The sequence below is a fragment of the Blennius ocellaris genome, assembly GCF_963422515.1.
Source record: "Blennius ocellaris genome assembly, chromosome: 20".
Lineage (NCBI taxonomy): Eukaryota > Metazoa > Chordata > Actinopteri > Blenniiformes > Blenniidae > Blennius > Blennius ocellaris.
Genome location: NC_137669.1, coordinates 1,652,291 through 1,678,869, shown reverse-complemented (window position 1 = coordinate 1,678,869; position 26,579 = coordinate 1,652,291). Strand labels below are relative to the sequence as shown.

The 26,579-nt window shown below is 46.6% G+C and overlaps 1 protein-coding gene across 1 annotated transcript in view; it reads right to left on the bottom strand.

Annotated features, from left to right (window-relative positions):
• Positions 1–19,523, bottom strand: part of col14a1b (collagen, type XIV, alpha 1b) — a 106,696-nt gene extending 87,173 nt beyond the window's left edge. Inside the window, exons 1-3 of the mRNA XM_080515985.1 lie at positions 19,427–19,523; positions 17,221–17,312; positions 2,753–2,869 (exon numbers count right to left, since the gene is read on the bottom strand). Of these exons, the coding sequence (XP_080372111.1) occupies positions 2,753–2,869; positions 17,221–17,305 (202 nt within the window). The 5' untranslated portion in view covers positions 17,306–17,312; positions 19,427–19,523. The remainder of the gene's footprint in view (positions 1–2,752; positions 2,870–17,220; positions 17,313–19,426) is intronic.
• Positions 19,524–26,579: the final 7,056 nt, after the last annotated feature.

Below are 26,579 nucleotides of genomic sequence, written 5' to 3'. Positions count from 1 at the left end.
CACGCACACGCACACGCACACGCACACGCACACGCACACGCACACGCACACGCACACACACGCACACGCACACGCACACGCACACGCACACACACACACACACACACACACACACACACACGAACGATTAGATCAATCAAGCTGATGGAAAATCATGATTACTGTGTGTGAGTCACCCTGCCGTCACTGGCTATACTCGAATCCCACTGTAATCCCACTCTTTATTTATTGACTGTGCAATAATTTGTCCGCCCTTGTATGCACTGTGTTCATGATAGTACTTACCCATTTTAAGTTACTGGCTCTTTTCTAACTGTTTTTTTGATTCACTTTCTTTTACTATATTTTCCCCAATTTTAATGTGCACTGTGTGATTATATTTTTATGCTCCTATCCTGTACAATGTGTGATTTTATTCTCCTATCCTGCTTTGCTGCTGCTGTGACACTGTAAATTTCTCCATCTGTGAGATTATTAAAGGATTATCTTATCTTATCTGAAGCACTGTATCAGCATGAGCAGTAAAGATGTCTGCACTGCATTGTTTTCACTCCGGCAGTGAAACCTGAGTAACACGTCAAAACGTATAATCAGTGAGTGTGGATGGCGTTGCTCTGTCACTGTAATTACTGCCAAGGTGAGTGAAAGTTCTAACAGTGGAGTCACATGTTGCTACATGAAGACCAACTGAAGATATGGCCACAGACTGCTTGCACTAGTCCAAACAGCTCTATAACATCAAACAAGTTGTGATGTTTCCTCTGATGTGACTGAACCTGAGAAGACTGGAGGGATTCAAACAGCAGCAGACATCTGAACTCTGAATCCCACAGACCTCCTGCAGACCTGCTGCAGACCTGCTGCAGACCTGCTGCAGACCTGCTGCAGACCTGCTGTTTGGTCTTTTTAAAGCTTTGCTTTTTCAGACTTCACTCAAACATGAAAGTTGTTTGGGATGAAGGTTAGAAGCTGCAGCCCCAGTTCTCTCAATATTTCCTGCAGAGGTGTCTTCATGTTCTTCATAAACCATCTGTCTCTGTTTTACAATACTGGGCAAAAACATCATGACCCCCTTCTTAAAGCTCAACAAAAGTCCACAACATACAGAAAATAAATGACTAAACTAGCCCACAAATAAGCGGAAATGAGAAACTGACTTGGAAGAAACCATATCAGACTCAGTTTGGCAAAAGGCCATAGAGAATATTCTTTGTTCTTCAATCTCACTTAGACATGCAGAGGTTCAGTTTAAAGTTGTTCACCGTTTGCACTGGTCCAAAGACAAACTCAAGCCAAAAAAATCTATCCAAATCTGGACCCTTCATGCAACCATTGCAAACAAGCACCTGCTACCCTTCTTCATACATTTTGGACTTGTTCAAAACGTTATGGCTTCTGGCAGTCCATCTTTAAGGCCTTTTCAAGAATCTGTGGGAGAGTGGTGCGTCTCTGTCCTTTGACTGCTTTGTTCGGGGTGGTCTCTGTTGATGCCCCCCTGAGCAGGCATCAAACAAGAATGACTGCTTCATTGCTAGCCCGAAGACCAATCCTATTTAAATGGCAGGATTCAAGTCCACCAACATACAACCACTGTCTCAAAGAGGTTATGGGTCACATTCACCTCGAAAAGATTACCGTAAATTCCGGACTATAAGCCGCTACTTTTCCCCCACACTTTGAACACTGCAGCTTTTACTACGGTGCGCTCATACATGTTTTGTTTTTTTTCCGGGCGAAAAAGATTTTGCCTAGTAACAGTAGACCAATCAAATGAATGAGTAGTTCACAGAGGTCCAATGAAATTGTTTGATCAATCAAGCGCACTTTATTATTGCAAATCAGTCATTTGTACTCCCCCTCATCAACATGGAGAATAATGGAAGAAAAGCATGTGATGCGGATTTTAAGTTAAAGGCGATCAATCTGGCGGTTGAAGAAGGAAATCGAGCTGCAGCACGTAATCTGGCCGTGTCAAAACATCCACCATCACCAACGGGTTTGGAAAGGCTGGACTGCTGGTGATGAAGAGGATGGACTGCTGCATGATGAAGAGGACGGCGTGCGTTCAGGTGACAGCGACAACGAAGAGGCTGAAGTGAGGACGAGATCCTGAGGCTGTTTAATTGGGACACTGAATTAGAGACTTTGATGGTTTCAGTGCAGGAGGAAGATGAAGACCATCATGGACTGTTCCTGGTAGGCTGCAGTAGACGCTAGATATTTTAACCAGTCGTTATGGAGATAGGCCTAGTAGAATGTTGTTCATGCACTGTTAAGTAAAAAGGCATAAGCAACGTAATTTGTGTGTTACCGATACTTATATATACGTATATTTAAAGGAGCCGTGTTACAGGCACTGTTCGAAAAAATCTGCAATATGTACGGTATTTGTTTATGTTACCATGCTGATTAAAGTAAAAGTTAAAAAAATCCTCGGGTGTAATATCTTTCTGTGTAAATATCTCATATTATAAACGTGTTTTTGGTTCTCTGTTGAGACATAAAAGCGAAAGTGACGCTATAATAGTAATGCCACATACAACAGTAATGCTACGATAGTAAAGCACAGTGCTTTGGATAACTTTAATCTGATTACTGGTTTGGAATAAGTAACGTGCTAGATTACCAAAAGAAGTGGTCATATGAACGTGCTACTAATTAACGTGTTACCAGCATCACTGCCCACAACTAAAGTAAGAATAAAAACAATAAAAACCTAAAATACAGTAGTAAGTAGCCCCATGGATCTTACCTGGCTCAGCGCTGTAAGTCACCTTGTAGCTGTCATACTCTCCTCGCGGTTCCTTCCAGGACACGTGCAGCTTGTCGGGACTCAGCACTTTGACTCGAACCCTCCGCGGTGATGAGACTGAACAGAGAACAACAACGTCATCAGCTTTACACACAAATTCTCACTAACAAGATGTATGGATGTGTATGATGAATCGATTCATGGTCGAATCACGGACCCTAAACATGCACCATCACTCCTCCAACATTACCGAGTTGATGTAGGAGAAACGCTCGTTCACAGGAGTTAGTGGAATAGGCTCATTACAATGGATGGAGTTCAACTCAAAAATCTCTGCTTATTTTAATGCTCACTAATCCTTATATGGGCCGACTCAGGCTGGGTCGGTAGAGCAATTGATGCTCTGTTGGTCAAGCAGTCGTCTCCCAGTCGGCGGTTGCAGGGCTCAAGTGGTGGAAGAGAGCTCCACAAGTCAAACCTATTTCTCAATATTTTATCCTTTAAAAAGGAAATAATCCAGCATAGTAACTTTTACTTCAAGAAGCATTTTTCTCAAGAAAAAAAAAATTTTCTGAGTTTTTGCGCCTCAAATGCAAAGGTTCTTTCAGTGTCAAACAATTAAGTCTTTTTTTCCTCTTCTGTTTGACTTTAAGACGATGGAGCAAAATCTGCTGATTTGACTGAGGTGGCGTGATGGTGGCGAGACGGTGATGGTGGTGGCGGCATGACAGCGGTGTGACGGTGGTGGCATGACGGCGGTGGCATGATGGTGGCGTGATGTGATGGCGGTGCTGTAACGGTGGGGTGACGTTGGCATGACGTTGGTGTGACGGTGGCATGGCGGTGGCATGGCGGTGGCATGGCGGTGGCATGACGGTGGCATGGCGGTGGCATGGCGGTGGCATGGCGGTGGCATGGCAGCGGTGGTGTGACAGCAGTGGTGTGACGTGGGGTGACGGTGGCATGACAGCGGCGTGACGTTGGTGTGACGGTTACATGATGATGGCATGACAGTGGCATGACGATGGCATGACAGCGGTGTGATGGTGGCCTGACCGTGGCATGACAGTGGCATGGCGATGGCATGACAGTGGCATGACGATGGCATGACAGCGGTGTGATGGTGGCCTGACCGTGGCATGACAGTGGCATGGCGATGGCATGACAGTGGCATGACGATGGCATGACAGCGGTGTGATGGTGGCCTGACCGTGGCATGACAGTGGCATGACGATGGCATGATGATGGCATGATGGTGGTGTGACGTGGCATGACGCTGGCATGACAGTCGGCGGTTGCAGGGCTCAAGTGGTAAATAACCCCATGTGTGGTGGTGACGTGATGGCAGTAGCGTGATGGCGGTAGCGAGATGGCAGTGGCATGACTGCGTGGCGTGAAGCAGTGTGACGTGACGGCAGTCTGACGGTAGCATGACAGTGGCGTGACGGTAGCATGACAGTGGTGTGACGTTGGTGTGATGGTGGCATGACAGTGGCGTGACAGTGACGGCAGTGGCATGACGGTGGCATGACAGTGGTGTGACGGTGGCATGACAGTGGTGTGACGTTGGTGTGATGGTGGCATGACTGGCGTGACAGTGACTGCAGTGGCGTGACGGTGGCATGACAGCAGCACAACGCTGGTGTGACGGTGGCATGACGGCAGTGGCGTGACGTTGGTGTGACGGTTGCATGACGGTGGCATGACAACAGCATGACGTTGGTGTGACGGTGGCATGACAGTGGCGTGACAGTGACGGCGGTTGTATGACGGTGGTGAAGTGAAACGGTGGTGTTACAGCAATGTGACAGTGGCGTGACGGTGGTGTAACAGTGGCATTAGAATGGTGTGACAGTGGCATGATAATGCGTGACAGTGGTGTGACATTGGTGTGACCGTGGCGTGACCGTGGCATGACGATGGCATGACTGTGGTGTGACAGTGGTATGATGATGGCATGACCATGGTGTGACGGTGGCATGACAATGGTGTGACGGTGGCATGACAATGGTGTGACGGTGGCAGGACAGTGGCTTGATGGTGGCATGACGATGGCATGACGGTGGGGTGATGGTGGCCTGACATTGGGTTGACTGTGGCATGACAGTGGCGTGACAGTGGTGTGACAGTGGCATGATGATGGCATGACCGTGGTATGACCTTGGCATTACCGTGGCGTGACGGACAGCGGTGGCGTGACCATGGCATAACAGTGGTGTGACGATGGCATGACAGTGGCATTACATTGGTGTGACGGTGGTATGACAGTGGCGTGACAGTGGCATGACGGTGGCATGACGGTGGTGTGCTAGTGGTGTGATAGTGGCCTGACAGTGGCATGACAATAGCGTGCGTGACGGTGACGGCAGTGGAGTGACGTGACAGCGGTAGCGTGACGGTGGTGTGACAGCAGTGGCATGATGCGGTGGTGCGACGCGATGGCGTGTAGCAGTGTGACGTGACAGTGGTGTCACAGTGATGTGATGGTGGTGTGACAGTTGTGTGTTGGTGGCGTGATGGCGGTGGCGGGATGGCGGTGTGACGGTGATGTGATGGTGGCGTGACGGGGACAGCATCACCGTGGCGTGACCGTGGCGTGACCGTGGCGTGACGATGTGATGATGGTGTGATACCAGTGGTGTGATGTAACAGCGGTGGCGTGACGGCGGGTGACGGCGGTGACATGACAGTGGCGTGGCGGTGACAGCAGTGGTGTGATGGCGAAGGCGTGACGGCGATGGCATGACAGCTGGCATGACAGTGGCATGCCAGTGGCGTGACGGCAATGGCGTGACAGCAGTGGCGTGACAGTGGTGGCATGACGGTGGTGTGACATTGATGTGATCATGGCGTGACGTAACGGCAGTGGCATGATGGTGGCATAATGGTGACATGACATGACGGTGGCATGATGGTGGTGTGACATGATGGAAGTATTATGGTGGTGTGACGGTGGCATGATGGTGGTGACATGACGGTGGTGACATGACGGTGGTGGGACGGTGGTGGGACGGTGTCGTGACTCGGCGGATTTCACCGTACCACCGAAGCTAAACCTGCATTACCATAACTTTAAACTGAATTAATTTGAGTCGTTTGGTAATTAAAAGTTGAAATTTCATGAATTTTTACAGCCTTGAAGGGTTCTACCAACCTGAACAAGACATGCTGGTTTCTGAACCATAAAGACTGAAGAGCGACACTTCCTGAACCTTTGATCTCTGAATCTTTATTTTGTTTGTTTCTTGACTGCCAGCTAAATTAAACTCAACCAATTTGTTTTCCGCGACTCGTTCGTCAGCGGTCCGTGTACCTTCCGGCCATTCCACTTTCGCTTTGATGTCGGAGAACGAAAAATGGGAGACGAGCCGTCTCCCATTTTTAAATTGAAAATTGAACGACGGAAATCGGATGGTTTCCGGTTTCCCGATATGCGTTTCTGAAACAAAAATCGGGAAATAAAATCCGACCGTAATTCTTTATTTCAAGTTTGAGTTGCCGGAAAACCGGAAGTCGAGTCTCTTCTTCGCTTGTTGGGAGAATAAACAAAGGCGCATTGCGTTGCTGCCCCCTTCAGTCTGCCTGACTTTCATCCACCATCTTTCTGATACGCTCGTATAAATTGAATCGTTAAAACTTCCTAAAATGTCTTTGGACGGTTGCGCCAACCTTATCATGGAAATGCAGGCCAACGGCATGACTTCAGGTGAAGGGTCTGGATGCTGCCTTGGATTTTATTAAATTCATTTGATAATGTATATTTGAACATAGCACTTTATTAACCTGACTGTTGTAGTTCTGATGTTTTATGTACATAGTTTTTTCCTATCGGGAAACCGGAAACCAGCCGATTTCCGTTTTTCAATTTTCAATTGAAAAACGAAAAACGTTTTTCGTTTCCCAATATCAAATCGAAAAAACGAAAATCGAATGGTTTCCGGTTTTTCGTTCTCCGACATCAAAACGAAAATCGAATGGCCAGAAGGTACACGGACCGTCAGCCTTGGTCGTGGGGAGAATTGCAGACGTGAAGTTTGTATTTGGTGCATAAATGCTGGAACTCAGTGACATTTGGAAGAATATCGTAGCAGACATTGTGTTTGGAGACAGGCTTTGGACAGGAGATGCTGCGTGTCCACCGCAGTGTGATCACACTCCAGACCAACACAATCCTGATTTCATCCAAACATGAGGCAAATCGTCTACTCAGACCACATCACAACCTCAGGATCCACGTTCAACACGCTTCCTCATCTACTGAGGTTTACTGTGTTGACTGCATGAAGAACCAGAAGTAAAAGTCTGTTTGTCCTCATCAGAATGCCAGCGGTCTGCTGCTACCCACTTCTTTAAATACTGACACCAAGCAATAAACTGGTGGCGGAGAACAACAGTTCGCCCACAGCAGCATAATGACAAACTGCCTCGGGAGAAATTGTCTTTATAAAAGGATTTTTATTTCGGTTTAAGGAGAAAATGTCTCCTGACCTCATTTTCACAGCAACGTTTCAGGTGAAACCCTTTATTTTAGTATTTCTTCCAGAAAAGTTCCAAGTTTCCATGGCTTTATTTTGACAACAATGTATTTCCATGGAAATGGCAGAAACAGTGTAAACGAGGCCCGAGGTGAGAGAAGTGGTCGAGTCAGTCTCTAGCGAAGCTTCCACACTAATTCAGCAGTTTATGAAAGTTTTTCTTGCACTTTGTGGACATCGTTGCTGAGTGAAGTGTCTGCTGCTGCGTGTGATTATCTGTCGACGACAACTAGTGAGGGTAAAGAAACGAAGGATCCAACTGAGAGAAGTTGACGCAGCATTCCACCGCAGGCAGGACAGACACAGAAGAAATGTGTAATGATCATCTCACCAACCTGAGGATGAGACTGAGGCTCGCCTGGATTCAGCTCCGGGTTCAGATTAGAGAGAGCAGCTGGAGGAGCAGAGTTCACACTGCTGCGGGACATTTCATTTGCAGCTGCAGCAAACTGAGATCTGATGTTCACGCATAAAAATATCCGGACGTTTTTTTATTGCCCAGAGATTTTTCAACGAATGTTTATTTATACGCACGCACGCACACACGCACACACGCACACACACACTCTCACACACACACACACACACACACAGCGTCTCCACGTTGGTTCAAGTAGAGACATGAAGGAAGTTTGTACAATGTGTAGAGAGTGAGCAGTTAGGTGCCGCTGAGTGGAGCAGGTAGGGGGCTTTGTGGGGAGCAGGTAGGAGTGCTGTGGGGAGCAGGTAGGAGTGCTGTGGGGAGCAGGTAGGGGGCTCTATGGGGAGCAGGTAGGGGTGCTGTGGGGAGCAGGTAGGGGGCTCTATGGGGAGCAGGTAGGGGTGCTGTGGGGAGCAGGTAGGGGGTGCTGTGGGGAGCAGGTAGGGGTGCTGTGGGGAGCAGGTAGGAGTGCTGTGGGGAGCAGGTAGGGGGTGCTGTGGGGAGCAGGTAGGGGGCTCTCTGGGGAGCAGGTAGGAGTGCTGTGGGGAGCAGGTAGGGGGCTCTCTGGGGAGCAGGTAGGGGTGCTGTGGGGAGCAGGTAGGGGGCTCTATGGGGAGCAGGTAGGGGTGCTGTGGGGAGCAGGTAGGGGGTGCTGTGGGGAGCAGGTAGGGGTGCTGTGGGGAGCAGGTAGGGGGCTCTCTGGGGAGCAGGTAGGAGTGCTGTGGGGAGCAGGTAGGGGGTGCTGTGGGGAGCAGGTAGGAGTGCTGTGGGGAGCAGGTAGGGGGCTCTCTGGGGAGCAGGTAGGGGGCTCTCTGGGGAGCAGGTAGGAGTGCTGTGGGGAGCAGGTAGGGGTGCTGTGGGGAGCAGGTAGGGGTGCTGTGGGGAGCAGGTAGGAGTGCTGTGGGGAGCAGGTAGGGGGCTCTCTGGGGAGCAGGTAGGGGGCTCTCTGGGGAGCAGGTAGGAGTGCTGTGGGGAGCAGGTAGGGGTGCTGTGGGGAGCAGGTAGGGGTGCTGTGGGGAGCAGGTAGGAGTGCTGTGGGGAGCAGGTAGGGGGCTCTCTGGGGAGCAGGTAGGAGTGCTGTGGGGAGCAGGTAGGGGTGCTGTGGGGAGCAGGTAGGGGTGCTGTGGGGAGCAGGTAGGAGTGCTGTGGGGAGCAGGTAGGGGTGCTGTGGGGAGCAGGTAGGAGTGCTGTGGGGAGCAGGTAGGGGTGCTGTGGGGAGCAGGTAGGGGGTGCTGTGGGGAGCAGGTAGGGGTGCTGTGGGGAGCAGGTAGGAGTGCTGTGGGGAGCAGGTAGGAGTGCTGTGGGGAGAAGGTAGGAGTGCTGTGGGGAGCAGGTAGGGGGCTCTCTGGGGAGCAGAGTGTGTTCTCCTGGTTCAACATGAGATGTGACCAGTTTCATCCCAAACAACATTCCCATCAGTTTCCCCTCCGGCTGACACTCAGCCTGCCTCTGACCTTTGACCTTCACCGCTGACACTTGATGACAGCTTCTGGGTGTGTTGTGATTTAAGACCAAACTAAGTAATTACTCAACAGCAGCTTTGGCTCATTCATCTGGACCTGCACCTGCAAACCACATCAACATTTTGGATCAGAGGATTTCACCTCATGGAACTTCAGGAAGAAAGTGAAGTGAAGCACTCTGAGCTCCTCACAACTTGTATTTACTCTGAAAGCAGAACCCCAGTAAAAACAGTTCAAGTGGGGGCGCTGTGGAGCCATGGAACTATTGTTCCAGGCTACCATTACCTCGTTTGGTAGCCTGGGGCTGATGCTCCTCATTACCCTGCACCAAATATCCTTTCAACCCTAATTTAATTGTGCTAAATTATTGTGGACCATGTCAACATTGACTGCAGTTCAGGACAGTTAAGGTGATATTTTCACCCGCAAGAAACCAAGCTCTCCACAGGCACAACACAAGGAGGAGGCTTCTGGCAGCGCGGTGGACATAGTGGCGGTGCTAACTGAAGGATTTATTTTAAAGTTGGACTATCAATGGCCGCCTTGGTAAGATGGCCAATGGCGTTGCAGCTCTGGAAAGCAACATCCAGAGATGAAAAAGAATGTCGGTTCTAACACCACGAAGGTGGAAGAAGCAGAACATTTGGTCTCCATGTGGGAGCCGAGGGAACCCAACCGCTGATGGGAGTTTATACAGACCATGTTACTGACATGGCTGGAGCTGGAGACCGGTGAATCCCTCATCCTGGCTCCACTGAGAGCAGACCAGAACAGAGCGGTCCTGATTCTGTTCCTACACTTTCAAGACCGGGAGTTTGTTTTCCATTCCACTGAATAGCGTCATGTGACACATGAAGGAAACAAACTTTTCTTTGGCCAGGATCTCTCAGCTGAGACTATTAAACACTGCAGCACTTTCAACCCTGTCAGGAAGAAGTTCACGGACAAAGGAATATTGCAAGGTTCTCAGTTCAATCCATGCCACATGAGAATCTTCCATGACAGGACAATACATCTTATTGCATCACCCCAGGAAGCAGAGAATTGCCATCAACGACTTGAGAGACAGAACTAATTACCATAAGCATGAGAACTGTTCACAATTCTTGTTAAAGATGATCTGTGGATGTTGACAGACTGACGAGTGAAGTCCCTTTATGTAAATACTTTTTAACATGTACACTTATTGTCCTGTCTGTTGGTCATCCTATATTGCTGTGAAAAATGTTAAGTATGACCACTTACTATGGTGTGAGCACTGACAGTGCATAGGACCCTATTGAATCCGTAGGGGTTGTTACTATTATTATTATTATTATTATTATTTACAAGCCTGAACAGATTAATATGTTTGGCCGACTCTGTGGATATACTATTTACTATTCAAAATCTTCCATGCTCTTCATGAATGAAGAAAGAACAAATCCGGGATTGCAAACCCCATTTATTAATACAATTGATGGACTTACTTACCTTGGTGTCAATTTGACTGACAATTGGTATAAAGTGCATAAACATATTGAAGACACTCCACCAGTGTGCATTTTAGTGCAGGAGAGGCAGATAGTGGCTTTAAAATCTGGACAGAATAAGATGTGTGGAAAATAGAGGCTCTTTATGACAGGGGCATTTGAACTTACATTTGAACAATTGTGCCTGATGTAAAGTATTAGTAAAAAACATTTCTTCAAATATCTACACCTTAGACATTTTATATCATCAAAGCATAAAGATGTCATGGCTGAACCACCACTGTTGCCTATTGAAGATGTCATTTCAAATCTGAAAGGGCAGAGACAGGTGTCTTTGTGTTATGAAGCTTTGATGTGTCATGATAATGAATCCACCACTGACAGATTAGAAGCATGGAAGGTAGCTATACAAGAGAACATATCAAACTGAGTAGGAAACTGCATGTGTAACAGCCCAGAAACCAACCATTAATACTAGAATGAAGCTAGTACAACACAAGTGGTTAACGAGAACTAATATCACACCGGTAACCAATGTTGCCAGTTATTTTCAAAAATGTATATGATTACTGATTATTAGTTAGTCCTTTAAAAAGTAATGTAGTTACTTCACTGATTCCTTGTTTTTTAAAACTAACTAAGTTAGATTACAAGTTACTTTTTAGTTACAGTCAGCAGATGCCGACAACACCCCCCACCGTCTGAACCTAAAAACTACAACCGGTTTTACCAAAAACTCTGCTGATCCCTGCCTCCTGCACCTGTTGATACATATTGAACCTTTGACCTTCATTCTTTGTTGTATTTATATCTGACTCACGCTTTTATTATCACATTTTTACAATTACTGCTATTTATTTAACGGTAGTTGTAGTCTGTTGTTGTTGCACTATTTATTTATTTATTTGCACTGCCTGCTCGATGCGACTTTAATTTCCCTCTTAAATAAAGTCTTTCAATGATTGACTGACTGATTGATTTAAAAAGGATGAGGGTTTATGTTAAGTTTTATTGATGACAATGGTTGGTTCCAATTCTTTTGTGTCACCTGAACGCACCGTTTAAGCGGGTTGGCCATTGATTGGCTGAGAGTGGAGAAGGGAACGGATCAGGTCAGTGTGCAGAGTCTGCATGGCTGCTTGTGTCTCCTTTTGAGGAGAATGAAGGAGCGTCAGTTCTGTTTAAAGGTCCCATATTATACTAAACCGACTTTCCTGTGTTTTAAACATGATAAAAGTTCTATTTGGGGTTCAGATACATCCCCAAAGGGGTTTTTTCATTGATTCCCTCAAGCTTGAGTTCACAGTGATCTTTCTCTGTTCTAACTGGTGGAGGAGCTCAACACCTTGATTCAATTTGATGACACGGCACCACCTTGGCACCACCGAGCTGGAGAAGCTCCACCTTCAGGAGGATTGACATGCGGAGAAACCAAAACAAGACACGCCCACCAATGTGCCAAGGAGCTGCAGCCTCTTCTCTGCTCTCTCAGTCTCTGCTGCTTCACATTGAACACTGTTGTTTTTGTTTCTGTCGATAACTGTTTTCCCCATCATGTCACTTGGAGAAAATGTGTTTTCACCTTCATGTCCACTTGGAGAAAATGTGTTTTCAGGTACAAGTATGGTTCCTCACTATTTGACTTGCTGAAAGAAGAAGCACAGCGGCGAATGTGGCCGGACTTTTTTTTCTTTTCCGCAAAGAATGTGTGTGTTTGTGAGCGACTCTTCACCAAAGAAGCTTCCAGAACTACGGTACTTTGAAACTGGACTTCCTCAGAAGCTCATCTTGAAACCTGCTGCTATTCCCACAATAAAAGATGCGAACAAGGTCCCGGGATCTGTAAGTACATTACTACAACTACGAGCGTGAGCTACTGGCTACGTCACCCAGGGGGTGGAGGAGGAGGCTGTGGGCCGCCATTCCAGCTGGGGAGGCAGAGGAGCTGAGAACCACCCGTTTCATGAGAAGTGACATCAGCTCAATCCAAGAAATAGCTAGAATTTCACAAGTTTTGAATGTTGTATACTGTATCACCTTAATTATTATCCCACATGAGCATAGGATGGACTGTGAAACATGAAATATAGCGAAATATGGGTAACGCACAGTGACTCAGACAAGTAACTTTAATCTGATCACTGGTTTAGAAATAGTAACGCGTTAGATTACTCATTACTGAAAAAAAGGTCATATGAGAGGAACGCGTTACTAATTCATGTGTTACTGGCATCACTGCCGGTCAGATTGAATCGCTGGTCCCCTGACATTCCAGATACATGCATTAAATGTCTCCAGAAAAAAGGGACTCTGCATCACTGTGTTTGGGAATGTTGAAGTGTACAAGGCTTTTGGAAAGCAGTAAATTTCTGAAATTGTGAAGTTGAAAGTGCCTCTCGAAGCCAAACTGTGTGTTTTAGGTATATACTCAGAAAACTTTCAGATGAATTCAAAACAATCAACAATAATAAACTTCTCCTGTTGGGCTCTCACAAGACCACAGAAAGTTTGTTCATATCTAGGGAAAGACAATTTTCATTTGTATTGATACACAGTCATGACATAAATTGTGAATGTGATTGACCATCACACCCAGTGGGGGGACCTTTTGCCACAACAGACCCATGCATATCCTCCCCTGATTTCTGTTCAAAAGACACTTCCCCCATGCACTCAGCCAGTCACTGATTGGGTGAAGCTCTCAGGATTTGATGCCTTCAAATCCCCCAACCTTCACCAAAAGCCTTTGGGAGAGCCTCCTCAAGCAAGTCTTGCCCCGAGTCTTCCCCGGCAAACACCAGGGAGGAGCTGGGTCAGAGCAGCTCCACTCACAAAAGGCTTTTGCTCCTGTTCTTCAATGGAGGAGGAGGTTGCTGGAGGCAACTCATCCAGCATTAGCATACAGCTAACACCAGAGGCCTGCAACCAGGGCCTTCACTCCTCAACTCCTCTGCTGACCCACCACGAGGGTCAGACCTTCCTCTGATCCAGAGACCAGCACCCAGAGTCTGATCTCCCATCAACCAGGAAAACCAACCGGTTCCTCCAGGACGGACCAGGGAAAGGACGCCTCACAGAACTTCTTTGTGTTTTCCTCAACCAGCAGGAAAACCATCACAGACCTGAGCGACCAGCTCCTCAGTCTGGACAAAAGGAACAACCAGGAGCTGCAAAGAAGGACTCCTGAAACATCAACTCCATCTTCTTCTCCTCAGCCTGCTGAACCAACCAACCACAGTTAGCCGAATGTGCCAACACCAACAGAAGACACCAGCTTCCCTCCAGCCAGGACAACAACCGAACTCCTTCTTCAAAGACACCAAGGAAGTGGTAACAACTGGGCTTACCTGAGATGAGTTCAACCTGATGCTATGCATAGAACTGTTTAACTTTTATGAAGATGTTTTGATTCTATTACAGTGATTGAGGTCTATTGACAATGATATTAGGAGCAGTTATCCACCTGTAAACCAACGCTAGCCAACATTAACCAACGTTAGCATGCATACACAGGGTCTGCATGCTAATCTTTGCTTTACTAACTTGTTAACTCACAATCCTACACATATCACATCAAAGACAACATCACACAGTAACTGAACACCATCTGACGACTCCTGACGTTTTACAAAACAAGTCTCATTCACATCAAGTCATTCTAGAAATGGTCCTTTAGCAGAGACACACAGGAAGCAGACGCTAAAGACTAGCTTCCATGTTCCATTGTTCTCCAGCACATGGTGGAGACCCAGGACAGACTCCCTGCTCTCTGATAACCTCCATTTGGAATGTAGTTTCTTGTGATCCGCCATCTTGTTTTGTAGTTCATCACACGTCTCACACACACACTCCCTCCACCTCTCTCTCTGTATTTCTCTCTCTCTCCCGCCACACACACACATGCACCTACACACACCAAGCTGTATATAGGTAGTTAGAATCTGTGTTGTATTTGTTTTCATTGTAAATAAATATAATTTTTGGAATCATACTTGCTGTTTTATTAATGTGCACAAAGGAGAATGAAATGTCGACTCTTCGGTGTCAAGAACGCAAATCCTTCAAGCTTTATTGTTAATTCTGGTAATTGTAATTAATTTAACTATTAATTCAAATTCCTGATTAACTGTTTAGTATATCTTATGAGACTGATATAACTGAATTGACTATCATTTCCTGTTAAACAGGTGGAGCTCCGAGGTTCTGATACACATCAGAAAAAATTTTCAATAACATTATTAATAACTATCTTTGATAACTATTAATCATTATTGATAGCCAAACACAACATAAATGGTGCCCCGTGGGCGGACTTAACATAAATGGTTCCATGCGTGAGGAGGGACCACACCAACTAAATGGTACTGAACGATCCTTATGAGGTAAGAAATCCCTCCACTTCCATTAAGTGTATGGGTGAAAGAGATGCAAGGTTTTAGGCAGCCAGCCGTCATTTGGATGATCATCTTTCGTAAAAGACAGCCAAAAAATAGCGGCCGTGTTGCTCACACCCGCCCAAAATATGGGAATAAGGACCATCTCGACTTGTCACCGTCTAATTTTGCTTAAATTCATCTTTTTGGGGCAAAACATAGAGAATTATCAGCTCAAACAAACACTTGTGATTGACTTCCGGTTTGTATTACACCTAGTAAGGAGCAACATGATTGGTCAAATGACACCATGTGGGCTATACCCTTTGAAAGGCGGTCTATGATTGGTTCATAATTCTCTGACTCATTCTGATGCGTTCAAAGGCTGGGGCAGATGGGAGGGATTTGGACACATTTTCTTTCCAAAATGCTACATATGTAGAATATCTATGAACCTATGATTGATCTAATTTTTAATTTCCAAAATGTTGACACATGTTTGTATAACTGTACATCATTAATGCATTTCACTGAAAATAAAATATTCTTTCCTGTGAGAATGCTGATTTTGATGTAAGTATTGACATTCATGCTTGTTCCATCATCATGTGACTGACATTCTAAAATCTTGGGACGGAGCTATAGAAGGCCTGCAGAGAACAAATAAGATCTAATATTCAATTAATTACTATAAAATAATAACTAATAAGGATAATACAAACCATTTTAAAGTTCAAAATGTACAGGCGTATGTACAGTTTAGGGGTACAGATAGAAGCAATGTGAAACTGCAGGGGGCGTAAACAAGTACATGGAGTGATGCGTGGAGTGAGGTGAGTCAGGTAGAGGTACAGGTACAAGTTAAAACCATCACCAATGAAAATAAGCCATTATTTAATAGAAAAAAAATACAGCTTTTTAACAAAGGAAAAAAGTATATTGGATGCATCAGCAAAAATGTCAAGGAGAAAAGGAAATATTAGTGTTAAGAAGCAAAATCTACATGTCACAATGGAGTACTAAGTGGTCCAAAATGGGAAATATAAGGCCCATCTCTATCTCTTTTTTGTGCTTTTTGTTTTATTTGTTTTTGTTTGAGTACTTCTTTGTATAAAATAGCGTTAAAAAAAAGTTAAAGAAAAACATCTCGTGTTTTCATTTGAAACCAGATAAACAGTCTAACTGTCTAACCCTAACTCCATGTTTTTATTCCTGTGGTATTTCACAGCCTGAACGCAGCACAACTGGAAGCTCAGCTTTTGGAAATCATCTTCAACCAAGCTTCTTCTTCTACACCAGAACAAGTGGATTCTGCAGCTAAACGAGGAGAAATGTCTTAATTTCACCTGAAACATGATCAGAGAAACACTGAACGTCTCATCAGATATTGCAGAGAAGAAGAGAGTGAAAGCCCTCGTAATCCACCACCACTTCTGTTTCTGGCTAAAATCACATGTTACGTCAGTGGAGCTGCTCATTTTGAGGCAGATAACAACCAACCACCTCCAACCCAAAGCAGACATTTCACTGCTTAATCACCTCACTGGACGGCTTCTTTCAATCAAACAGGGAGTTTATCTGAGGCCAGTTTTCTCCCGTGAAGATCATTGAGCTGATTCCTCAAGAAATCTGAAGAAACTTGAAGAACCACATGGTAACCAAACAACGGGTTATCCAATTCCAGGGCTCGAGGGCCAGTGTCCTGCATGTTTTAGGTTTCTCTCAGTTGCAACACCCCTGAATCTAATAAGGGCCTCGCTACTCTACTTTTTAACAAGCCTGATGATGACTTCAACATCAGATGGAGGTGTGCTGAAGCTGGGAGAGAGCGAAAACCTGCAGGAGTGGCCCTCCAGGCCCGGAATTGAGGACCCTTGATCTACAACCGTGAGCTTCACCAGCATTCTGACCCAAATGCATATCAGTGACACAAACCAGCACTGTCAAACTGAGAGCAAGAGCAATCAGAGATTTCTGACATCCTCAAAAGTTGACCTGGACTCTGAAAAAAAAAGTTTTCAGATCACCTCCAAAATTTAAAGGAATCTTCCTTGGCCTAATAACTCGAAAATTTCAACAAAATATGTGCAGTAGTTTTGACATAATCTTACTAAGACGTACAAATAAATGTACCCCGATTATTTTATTACATGTATTACCCCCCCCCCCCAAAAAAAATCCTCAACCGTGCTGGAGGAACTCACCTTCATTTGGATCTGACTGAGTGGAGACGGAGACAAGCAGGAAGCTCAGCAGAAAGAAACTCATTCCAAGTGAAAAGTTCGTCATCTTCACCCTGATAGCAGACAGATTTAGGTGGACGGGAGAGGAAGAAGTAGAGAAAATAGAGACATTAGAACATTATAAACTCCATTTATCATATGAGCTTTTTTTAAGATGACAGTCATTCAAGTTCCATGTCCATGCTAGCCATGCTCGGCTCAACTGGATGTTCGCATGTAGCATTGCTACTCTGTGAGCCCCGACGCTCATTAGCATGTAGCCTCGCTACTGTGTGAGCCCCGAAGCTTGCTAGCATGTAGCTTCACTAGTGTGTGAGCCCACGAAGCTTGTTAGCATGTAGCTTCACTCGTGTGTGAGCCCCGAAGCTTGTTAGCATGTAGCCTCGCGACTGTGTGAGCCCTCAAGCTCGTTGGCAGGGAAGCCAGTTCATGTTACTCTGTTATGACCACTTTATTCAATAACAAGTAATCTAACACATTACTATTTCCAAACCAGTAATCAGAGTAAAGTTACTTTTCCAAGTAATTGTAGCATGACTATTGTAGCATTACTATTGTAGAGTTACTATTGCAGCGCTACTATTGCAGCGTCACTATTGTAGTGTCACTATTGCAGCGTCACAACTGCAGCGTCACAACTGCAGCGTCACTATTGCAGCGTCACTATTGTAGTGTCACAACTGCAGCGTCACAACTGCAGCGTCACAACTGCAGCGTCACTATTGCAGCGTCACTATTGTAGAGTCACTTGCATCACTATTGCAACGTTACTATTGCAACGTTACTATTGTACCGTTACTATTGTACCGTTACTATTGTAGCGTTACTATTGTAGCGTTGCTATTGTAGCGTTACTATTGTAGCGTTACTATTGTAGCGTTACTATTGTAGCGTTACTATTGTAGTGTTCAACAGGATGAGTTTCTTGTCTGCAAAGCAGCATTATTATCAAACTGAACCAGCTGCTCCTTCGTTCTCCGCCAAATTAACACATCCCCACAGTGCATGCATGCAGTCTGCACCGATCTACCAGTAATAGTGACAAGCTGAAAATAAAACCATGAGTCACTACAGTCAATACAACAAAGAATGAAGGTTAAATATCAGCAGGAGTTCAGGGAGTGATCAAAACTGAGTTTTTGGTACAATCAGTTGTCATTTTAATGATGAGATCAGTGGGGGGTGTTTTTGGCAGCAACTGAAAGTAACTAAAAGGATATTTGTAATCCAACTTCATTACTTTTAAAATCAAGTAACCAGTAAAGTAACTGTTACTTTTTAAAGGTGAAACTGTAATCTGTAACTGTGGCAGCACTGCTTGTTAGCATGTAGCCTCACTACTGTGAGGCCCAAGCTCATGATATAGCACACTTGCACTTCAATCATTAATCATCACTTCACCCTCAAGACATTATTGAGTCTATAAGCCTTGATTGATATCAACAGTTAAGTTCAAATGGACAACAGACTAATTGACCATCAGACTTTATTCACCACATCTATCTAATTGACCCCCACCATTTCATCCCCACCACCACCACCACCACCACCACCACCACACACGCACGCGCACACACACACACACACACACACACACACACACACACACACACACACACACACACACACACACACACACACAGTGTTCTACGAACGTTCCGTTTTATTTCAACGTGTTCATCTTGCTTGGCATATTTGATGAAATGTGATTGTTTGAACTGATACTGTGGAGCATTCCTTCACATGGTGGAGGAATGACAGTAAATCAAAGTGAAAGCACCTCAGTACACAGCTAGAAGAAAAGTGTAGATTTATCAAGTGAGAACTCCTCACTTCTCCTTCCAACTGCTGCAGCGAACATCTCAGTCGCTGTCACACGGTCCGTTACAGGTCTTTTACATGATACATGTGGAAACCGGAGAGCAGTGTGAGGTCTGCTCGAGTCCCTTTGAGCCCGTGGCTCCGATGAGAGAGTACCGAGCCCAGGATGAGGCAGCAACTCAGATCGGGTCGGAACCGAGCTTCCAGGAGCCGCAGCAGCACGGGTGCACGCAGAGACAATGGCACAGGTGAGGCGCGCGCGTTGTTTCCGCACCAGAGCGCATAACTCCGCTCGCACAGGGGGATCGATGTGTGGAACTCGGCGTGTGTGGATGTGCACGCTTACCTCCGGATCGGACGCGGGCACGCAGCTCTCCTCCTCGGCGTACTCAACAGCTGTGACCCTCTGCGAGCTCCACCTGCTCCAACTGGCTCCACCTGCGCTCCACACCTACAAGAAGCTGCGCAAAGCTGCAGAGAGTGGAGGCGGCGCGAACCGGAAGAACTTTCGCAGTAAAACCGCCGTCTCACGAGCTTTGGAGCGAAGACCTGACCGCTCCAACCACCCCCAACTCCACCCACCTCCAGCATCAAACCATCCATGTTCTATTATGCTTAATCCTGTTGAGGGTCATGCAGCGCTGAAGCCCACTCCACCAAACTATGGACAAGGACCTGGACAAGTGAGGACAGGTTCACCTGGATAGGTCTCCAGTCTCTCACGGGACAAACACTCCGAGACAGACGACCACACAACGTGTAACGTTTAGGTTAATCAGTTAATGTTTCATGCAAACTTCACACAAGTATTTGAATGAAGGATGTCCTTCCTGTGACGTGAGAGAATGACAACCACCGCCCCATCATGTGGCCTCCAGCATCATAGCAGACACCCCCAGCTCCACCCATCTCCAGCATCATACCATCCACCTCCAGCTCCACCCACTCCCAGCATCATACCATCCACCTCCAGCTCCACCCATCTCCAGCATCATACCATCTACCTCCAGCTCCATCCACCTCCAGCATCATACCATCCACCTCCAGCATCATACCAGACACATCCAACATCAGTTCCGCTCCAACTTCCTTCTCGGAGATGTGAAATAGTACAAGAGTGATTTTTTATGAACATCTGTGTCGTCTTGATTTGTTGTTGGTTTGTTGGTATTTTGTTGGTGATTTGTAGACAAACGCTGTGGAGACAGTTAAAAGTCAGTTCAAAGGAAATCAAACCACTCACATACCAATAGTGAAATTCACAATCACTTTTTGTTGAACCTGCTGTTAAATCCCAGAAGAAAAGGCTTTAAACCAATAACTGAATTTGCAGCAAGCTGTAAACATTGCAGTAATAAAGCCAAGCAGCTTCAGACTCAAATTTCTTCCTCTGTGCATCACAGTGATTCTTTTCCATCAGATTTTCTCTGGTGTATTTCATTTTGAAGGGCCATCATGCAGACGTTCTTCTGGTTACAGTCTCATGCTGCATCTTGTTCCTGTCTGGTTCAGACCTGCTGCTGGGTGTTTCCCCTTTCCTGCATTCATATGTTCATACAGCCTGCAGCCATTCATCTTGAGACCTGCTGAAACCATGCGGAGGCATCCTGGGATGGTGGGCGGGGGCAGCGCTCTCTGTTCTCCATCCTCAGTCCTCGATCCTACTGTCTCACTGTCTCACTGTCCTACTATCCTACTATTCAACTGTCTTTCTGTCTCTGTATATCAGCACATTCTCAACAAAGTGTTTGATTTCTTTGACCATTTGTGAATCTAGTTTGGACAGGATCTGGGCCTTCTGGCCTCTGGACCATCTGGTTTCTGGACCCTCCGGTAGCTTGGACAGTGTGTCACTAATGTTTCTCTTGAGAGTGTAAATTCCGAGGTGTTTCAGTCCTACTGTTTCAGAGTGTAACTTCACAACTGTTTCAGAGTCAAACTTCACATGTGTTTCAGAGTATAACTTCCAGTGACATGCAGTCAGGGTAGGCAGGGTAAGCAATGTCTACCCAGGGCTGAATTAAAATGAATGAAATATTAATTTTGATTATTTGTTTTAATTATAATTTATTTTTCAATTTCCAGTAGCTTACAGCCTATATATCTGGAACTGTTTTTGTGCTTATCATAGCCCAAATGACTGAGTATTCTTCATGTGAATGCCACACTCTCTCCTGAAGGCCACACCCACTCTTAAAGGCCACACCCTCTCCTTAAGGCCACTCCCTCCCTTAAGGACACACCCCTCCTTAAGGCCATGCCCCCTGAAGGCCACACTCCCTCATGAAGGCCACACACCCTTGAAGACCGCACTCTCTCATGAAGGCCACAACCCCCTGAAGGTCACACCCTCTCTTCAAGGCCACGATCTCTCTTCAAGTCCACACCCTCTCCTGAGGGTCACACACTCTCCTGAAGGCCACACCCTCTGCTGAAGTTCACACCCTCTTCTGAAGGCCACACCTTCTCCTGAGGTTCATACCTTCGCCTGAAGGCCACACCCTCTCCTGAAGTTCACACCTACTCCTGAAGGCCACACCCACTCCGGAAGTCCACGCCCTCTCCTGAAGGCCACACCCTCTGCTGAAGTTCACACCTATTCTGAAGGCCACACCCTCTCCTGAACTTCATACCTTCTCCTGAAGGCCACACCCTCTCCCAAAGGCCACAGCCTCTCCTGAAGGCCACACCCTCTCCTGAAGGCAACAGACCCCTGAAGATCGCACTCTCTCATGAAGGCCACACCTCCCTGAAAGTCACACACTCTTGAGCTGTCTTTACGTGAATGCCACACTCTCTCCTGAAGGCCACACCCTCTCCTTAAGGCCACGCCCCTGAAGGTCACACTCTAATGAAGGCCACACTCTGTCATGAAGGGCATACTCTCCTATGAAGGCCACACGCTCCCCTGAAGTTCACACCTACTCTTGAAGTCCACACCCTCTCCTGGGGATCCCACACTCTCCTGAAGGCCACTCCCTCTGCTAAAGTTCACACCCTCTCCTGAAGTTCACACCTACTCCTGAAGTCCACACCCTCTCCTGAAGGCCACACCCTCTCCTGAAGTTCACACCTACTCTTGAAGTCCACATCCTCTCCTGGGGATCACACACTCTCCTGAAGGCCACTCCCTCTGCTGAAGTTCACACCCTCTCCTGAAGCTCACACCTACTCCTGAAGTCCACACCCTCTCCTGAAGGCCACACCCTCTGCTGAAGTTCACACCTATTCTGAAGGCCGCACCTTCTCCTGAAGGCCACACCCTCTCCCAAAGGCCACAGCCTCTCCTGAAGGCCACACCCTCTCCTGAAAGCCACACCCCCTCCTGAAGCCCACACCCCTCTGAAGGTCACAGCGTCCCTTGAAGGCTACACTCTCATGAAGGTCACACTCTCCTATGAAGGCCACACCCTCCCCTGAAGTTCACACCTACCCTTGAAGGCCACACCCTCCTCTGAAGGCCACAATCCTGGTATTCACAAGTCACTCACTCCTGAGTTGTCTTCATGTGAATGCCACACGCTTTCCTGAAGGCCATACACCCTCTTAAAGGCCACGCCCTCTTCTGAAGGCAACACCCCCACATGAAGGCCACACCCCCTGAAGGCCACACTCTCATGAAGGCCACACTCTGTCATGAAGGTCACACTCTCTCATGAAGGTCACACTCTCCTATGAAGTTCAGACCTACTCCTGAAGGCCACACCCTCTCCTGAAGGCCACACCCTATGCTGAAGTTCACACCCTCTTCTGAAGGCCACATCCTCTCCAGAAGTTCTCACCCTCTCCTGAAGGCTACACGCCCTGCTGAAGTTCACAACCTCTTCTGAAGGTCATGAAGTTCACACCATTTGTTGAAGGCCACACCCACTCCTTCATGCCACACCTTCTCCTGAAGGCACACTGCTGGTCTGCCTTTGCAGGTCATATCCGTTGTCTGGATGTGTTTGCTCAATCGCAGTCAGTTCCCCAATATGAAAATTCTTTATGTAAAAAAGTTGATTGCAAGGCTGCCTTTGGACATAACCATACTTTGCAAAATGCTATACGTACGTTCACATTGCAATAGTGAATTGATACAGTGCTGCTTTACTAGCATTAGGCTAGTTGATGGATTAACAGGCAGGATGACAAAGCTAGAGACAAAGACTTTTTCACAACTTTCTTTTGAGGGAAAACAGCAGCTTTGAAAACAGGGGTCTCAAACTCCCGGCCAGCGAGAGGATATTTTGTATGGCTCTCAGATGCTGGCATGTGAGGCCAAATTGAGCACAAGAGGAAGCATATCAGAGCTGATCACATGGCCAATAGCTGCAATGTATCTTGAGAGTTTCTGTTTGTTGTGTTTTGGATGTCATTATTGGGGGTTCTATTAGGTTTGCAGTGTTGGTAATGATTGTGTTGTGTTGTTGTTGCTGAGTTCATGTAGTCAGTGAGTTCATCTAGTTTAGCTTCGTTTATCAGTTGTGGGTGGGCAACCAGAAGTGAAGAGGGTTTTGTGTGTAGTGTCCTACTGCCATGGTACTGTTGGTGTTACTTGTACAAATTATGCTTTTGCTGCTTGCAGCTGGTAGAAAGGAAGGTTGTAATCTCATAAGTGAAATTAGCTCCATTATTTTTGGGATTGGAAGTCTTGTCTCTATCAAGCCAAATGTGGCTCAGATATGTGAGATGTGTTGGGAGGATAAAACCTGCTCACTTTCACTGATGCACACCTGGACTCTGTCAACTAGTGTTATTAGCTCATAAACTGCCAGTAACCTGCCATTACCAGTACTTAGTGGTAGATGGTTGTGGTAATAAGACATCCTTAATACGGTTTGAGGATCTCATGTTGTAAGCATTAATTGGGGCGACACGCCTCAGTAGTGGGTCCAGCGGGTTGTTAGTTATTATCAATCAGTGATTCATGCTGCTGATACAGCCTCTGAAAACCTATCAAACATTTATATTTAGTCTGGAAAAATAACATGAGAACCAACGAGGAAACGGGACGAGACAGAGAGAGAGAGAGAGAGAGAGAGAGAGAGAGAGAGAGAGAGAGAGAGAGAGAGAGAGAGCGTTTTGGAAAATAATCTGTACATTTTCTTGAATAGAAATGAAAAGCTTTATTTGTATTGTAGTTTTGATTCTTCAAATAAAAACTTGTGTTAGGCACCTGATTGGTTACTGAGTTTTGATAGTTCAAAACTTGTCAAGTGCAATTTGTGTAGAAGACGTGTCAACACACTGAGCAGACGACACATTCTATTCCTTCTTGTCTTTATTTTTTATGTTTGCTGGTGAAATAATCTAAAAGTAACTAAAAGTACTCTGGTACGTTACTTTTTTATTTTAGTACTTAGAGTAAGTTACTGATTAAATTTTTTGACAAGTAACTTGTAATTGTAACGGATTACAGTTTTCAAGTAACCTTACCAACCCGGCTTCAGACTTGTTTTAGAGTCTAACTTCAGACTTGTTTCAATCTCATTTCAGACCTGTTTTAGAGTCTAACTTCAGACTTGTTTCAGCCAGACCTGCGGTGTCATGAACACGGAGTGAACTTGACTCCAAACAGCTGCAATTCTCCTGCAAGACAAAACTCATCAAATATGCAACAGAAGGGCAAAGATTGTGCAGCAAGGCCGTAGCCAGGATTTCTTCAGAGGGGGTGGGGGGCTGAACTCAATTTGTGGTGTGCATCTTGCACGTGGTGCGCCAGATGCGGATTATACACTGTTTTCTTTATAAAAAGTACACACTATTTTTCCTACGTCATACATGTTATTTGTTGGTTTCTTGCACAACTACTCACAATTTGAAATTGTCTCATCAACTTCTACCCAAACAAAACTTCCAACTTGAGGCTGGGCATTTTAACTTGGTTTGAACATTTTCACACCTTGGATCGCCGACTATTAGGCCCCATTTATATGACAATGAAAACGAGTGTAACCACAAAACTTTCTTCACACTTGGAAGGCTTTCTGTTCAAGACTCAAAGCCTTCTCACAACAACAGAACTGGACTAACTGCAGAGACATGCTGCACCCCCCCCCCCCCCCAATCTCCTTTTTTTTTTAAATTAAAAGAAAGACATTTTTAAATACATTACAGTCATTCAAATGTGCTTTTATAGAGAAAGTAGAAAAGCCCAACATATCCACATGAGCAAGCAGGTGAGTTTGCGACTGTGGAAAGGAAAAACTCCCAACAGGAGAAACTTTGCAGAAACCAGAGTCAGAGGTGGAGGAATTCTGAGGACTGGTTGGGGTGAAAGGATAGAGGAGAGGAGAGGAGAGACAGAGAAAGACTTGGTGGAAAAAACAAACAAACATACAATACCCTTGTTAGTACGGAGCCCCTCTGGTGACATTGGTGAAAAAAAGACTATTGCTTCATAAGGCGTGGCCATGCGTTATTAAAGCGTGAGATATATAAGACGTGACCTTTAACTCATCATCATTGTTCCTTTAGCACCAGAGGGGCTCCGTAGCATACTGTTTGCGTGTGAGCCTATGCTTTTTGAGCAGCCGGATTAAGTGTCTCTTGCTAAGAATGACTCCATGTCGAACTGCAAGCGCCTGAAGAATATCATTGTAATTCATTCCCAGATTGAAATAAAACGAAATGTATTCAAACTCGTCCATGTTTGCAAGCAGCTAAAGGAACAATGATGATGAGTTAAAGGTCACGTCTTATATATCTCACGCCTTAATAACGCGTGGCCACGACTTATTTATCTCGTTCCCACGCCTTAATAACGCGTGGGGACCGGCCAGTGCAGCGCCCCCAGGCCACGCGGGCAGGGAGCCCCCCCCGTCCCCGACAGCGGAGCCCGCCGCACCCCCGGGGGCCATCCCCCCACCCCCCCCCACCCCCCCCCCCCCCCCCCCCCCCAACCCCGGCGGGACAGAGAAGGCCCCAGCCGCTGAGCCCCAGACCAGCCCCCCCCCCAGACCAGGAAGAGCGAAGGCCCAGCAACAGCCACCCTCCAACCCCCAGGAGCCCCAATGCCCCCCCCCCATCCCCATCACCTAATCCCAGCCCACCCACACACCCAGACACACACACACACACACACCCAGACACACACACCAAGCATACACATACACACACAGACTACATACCTACATATATACAGACATACGTACATACATTTATTTGGTAGGGAGGGGGGTGCCCCCCACTCCCCAGGCCGCCAGCCAGGCCCCCACCAGGCCACTACGGGATCTCGTCCTCCACCAGTCCAACTGTGAATAGGGAGGGAGGACCACTACCCAGCCCCCCCGGAGGTGCCACGCCCGAGCGAGCGTGCCCCCCGTACTCCAGCCGCACCCGCCCCGGAACACGGCGGGACCACAGCGGGAGGTGCTGGGGGGAGCCCCCACCCCCCCGCCACCCTGTGGGGTGTTGGGTGCATGTGGATGTGTGTATTTGTGTTTTGAAGAGGTGGAGCAATGTGTGTGTCTAGGGTGCGGTTTAAAATTGAGGGGTAGCGGGGGCCTGGGCGTTCT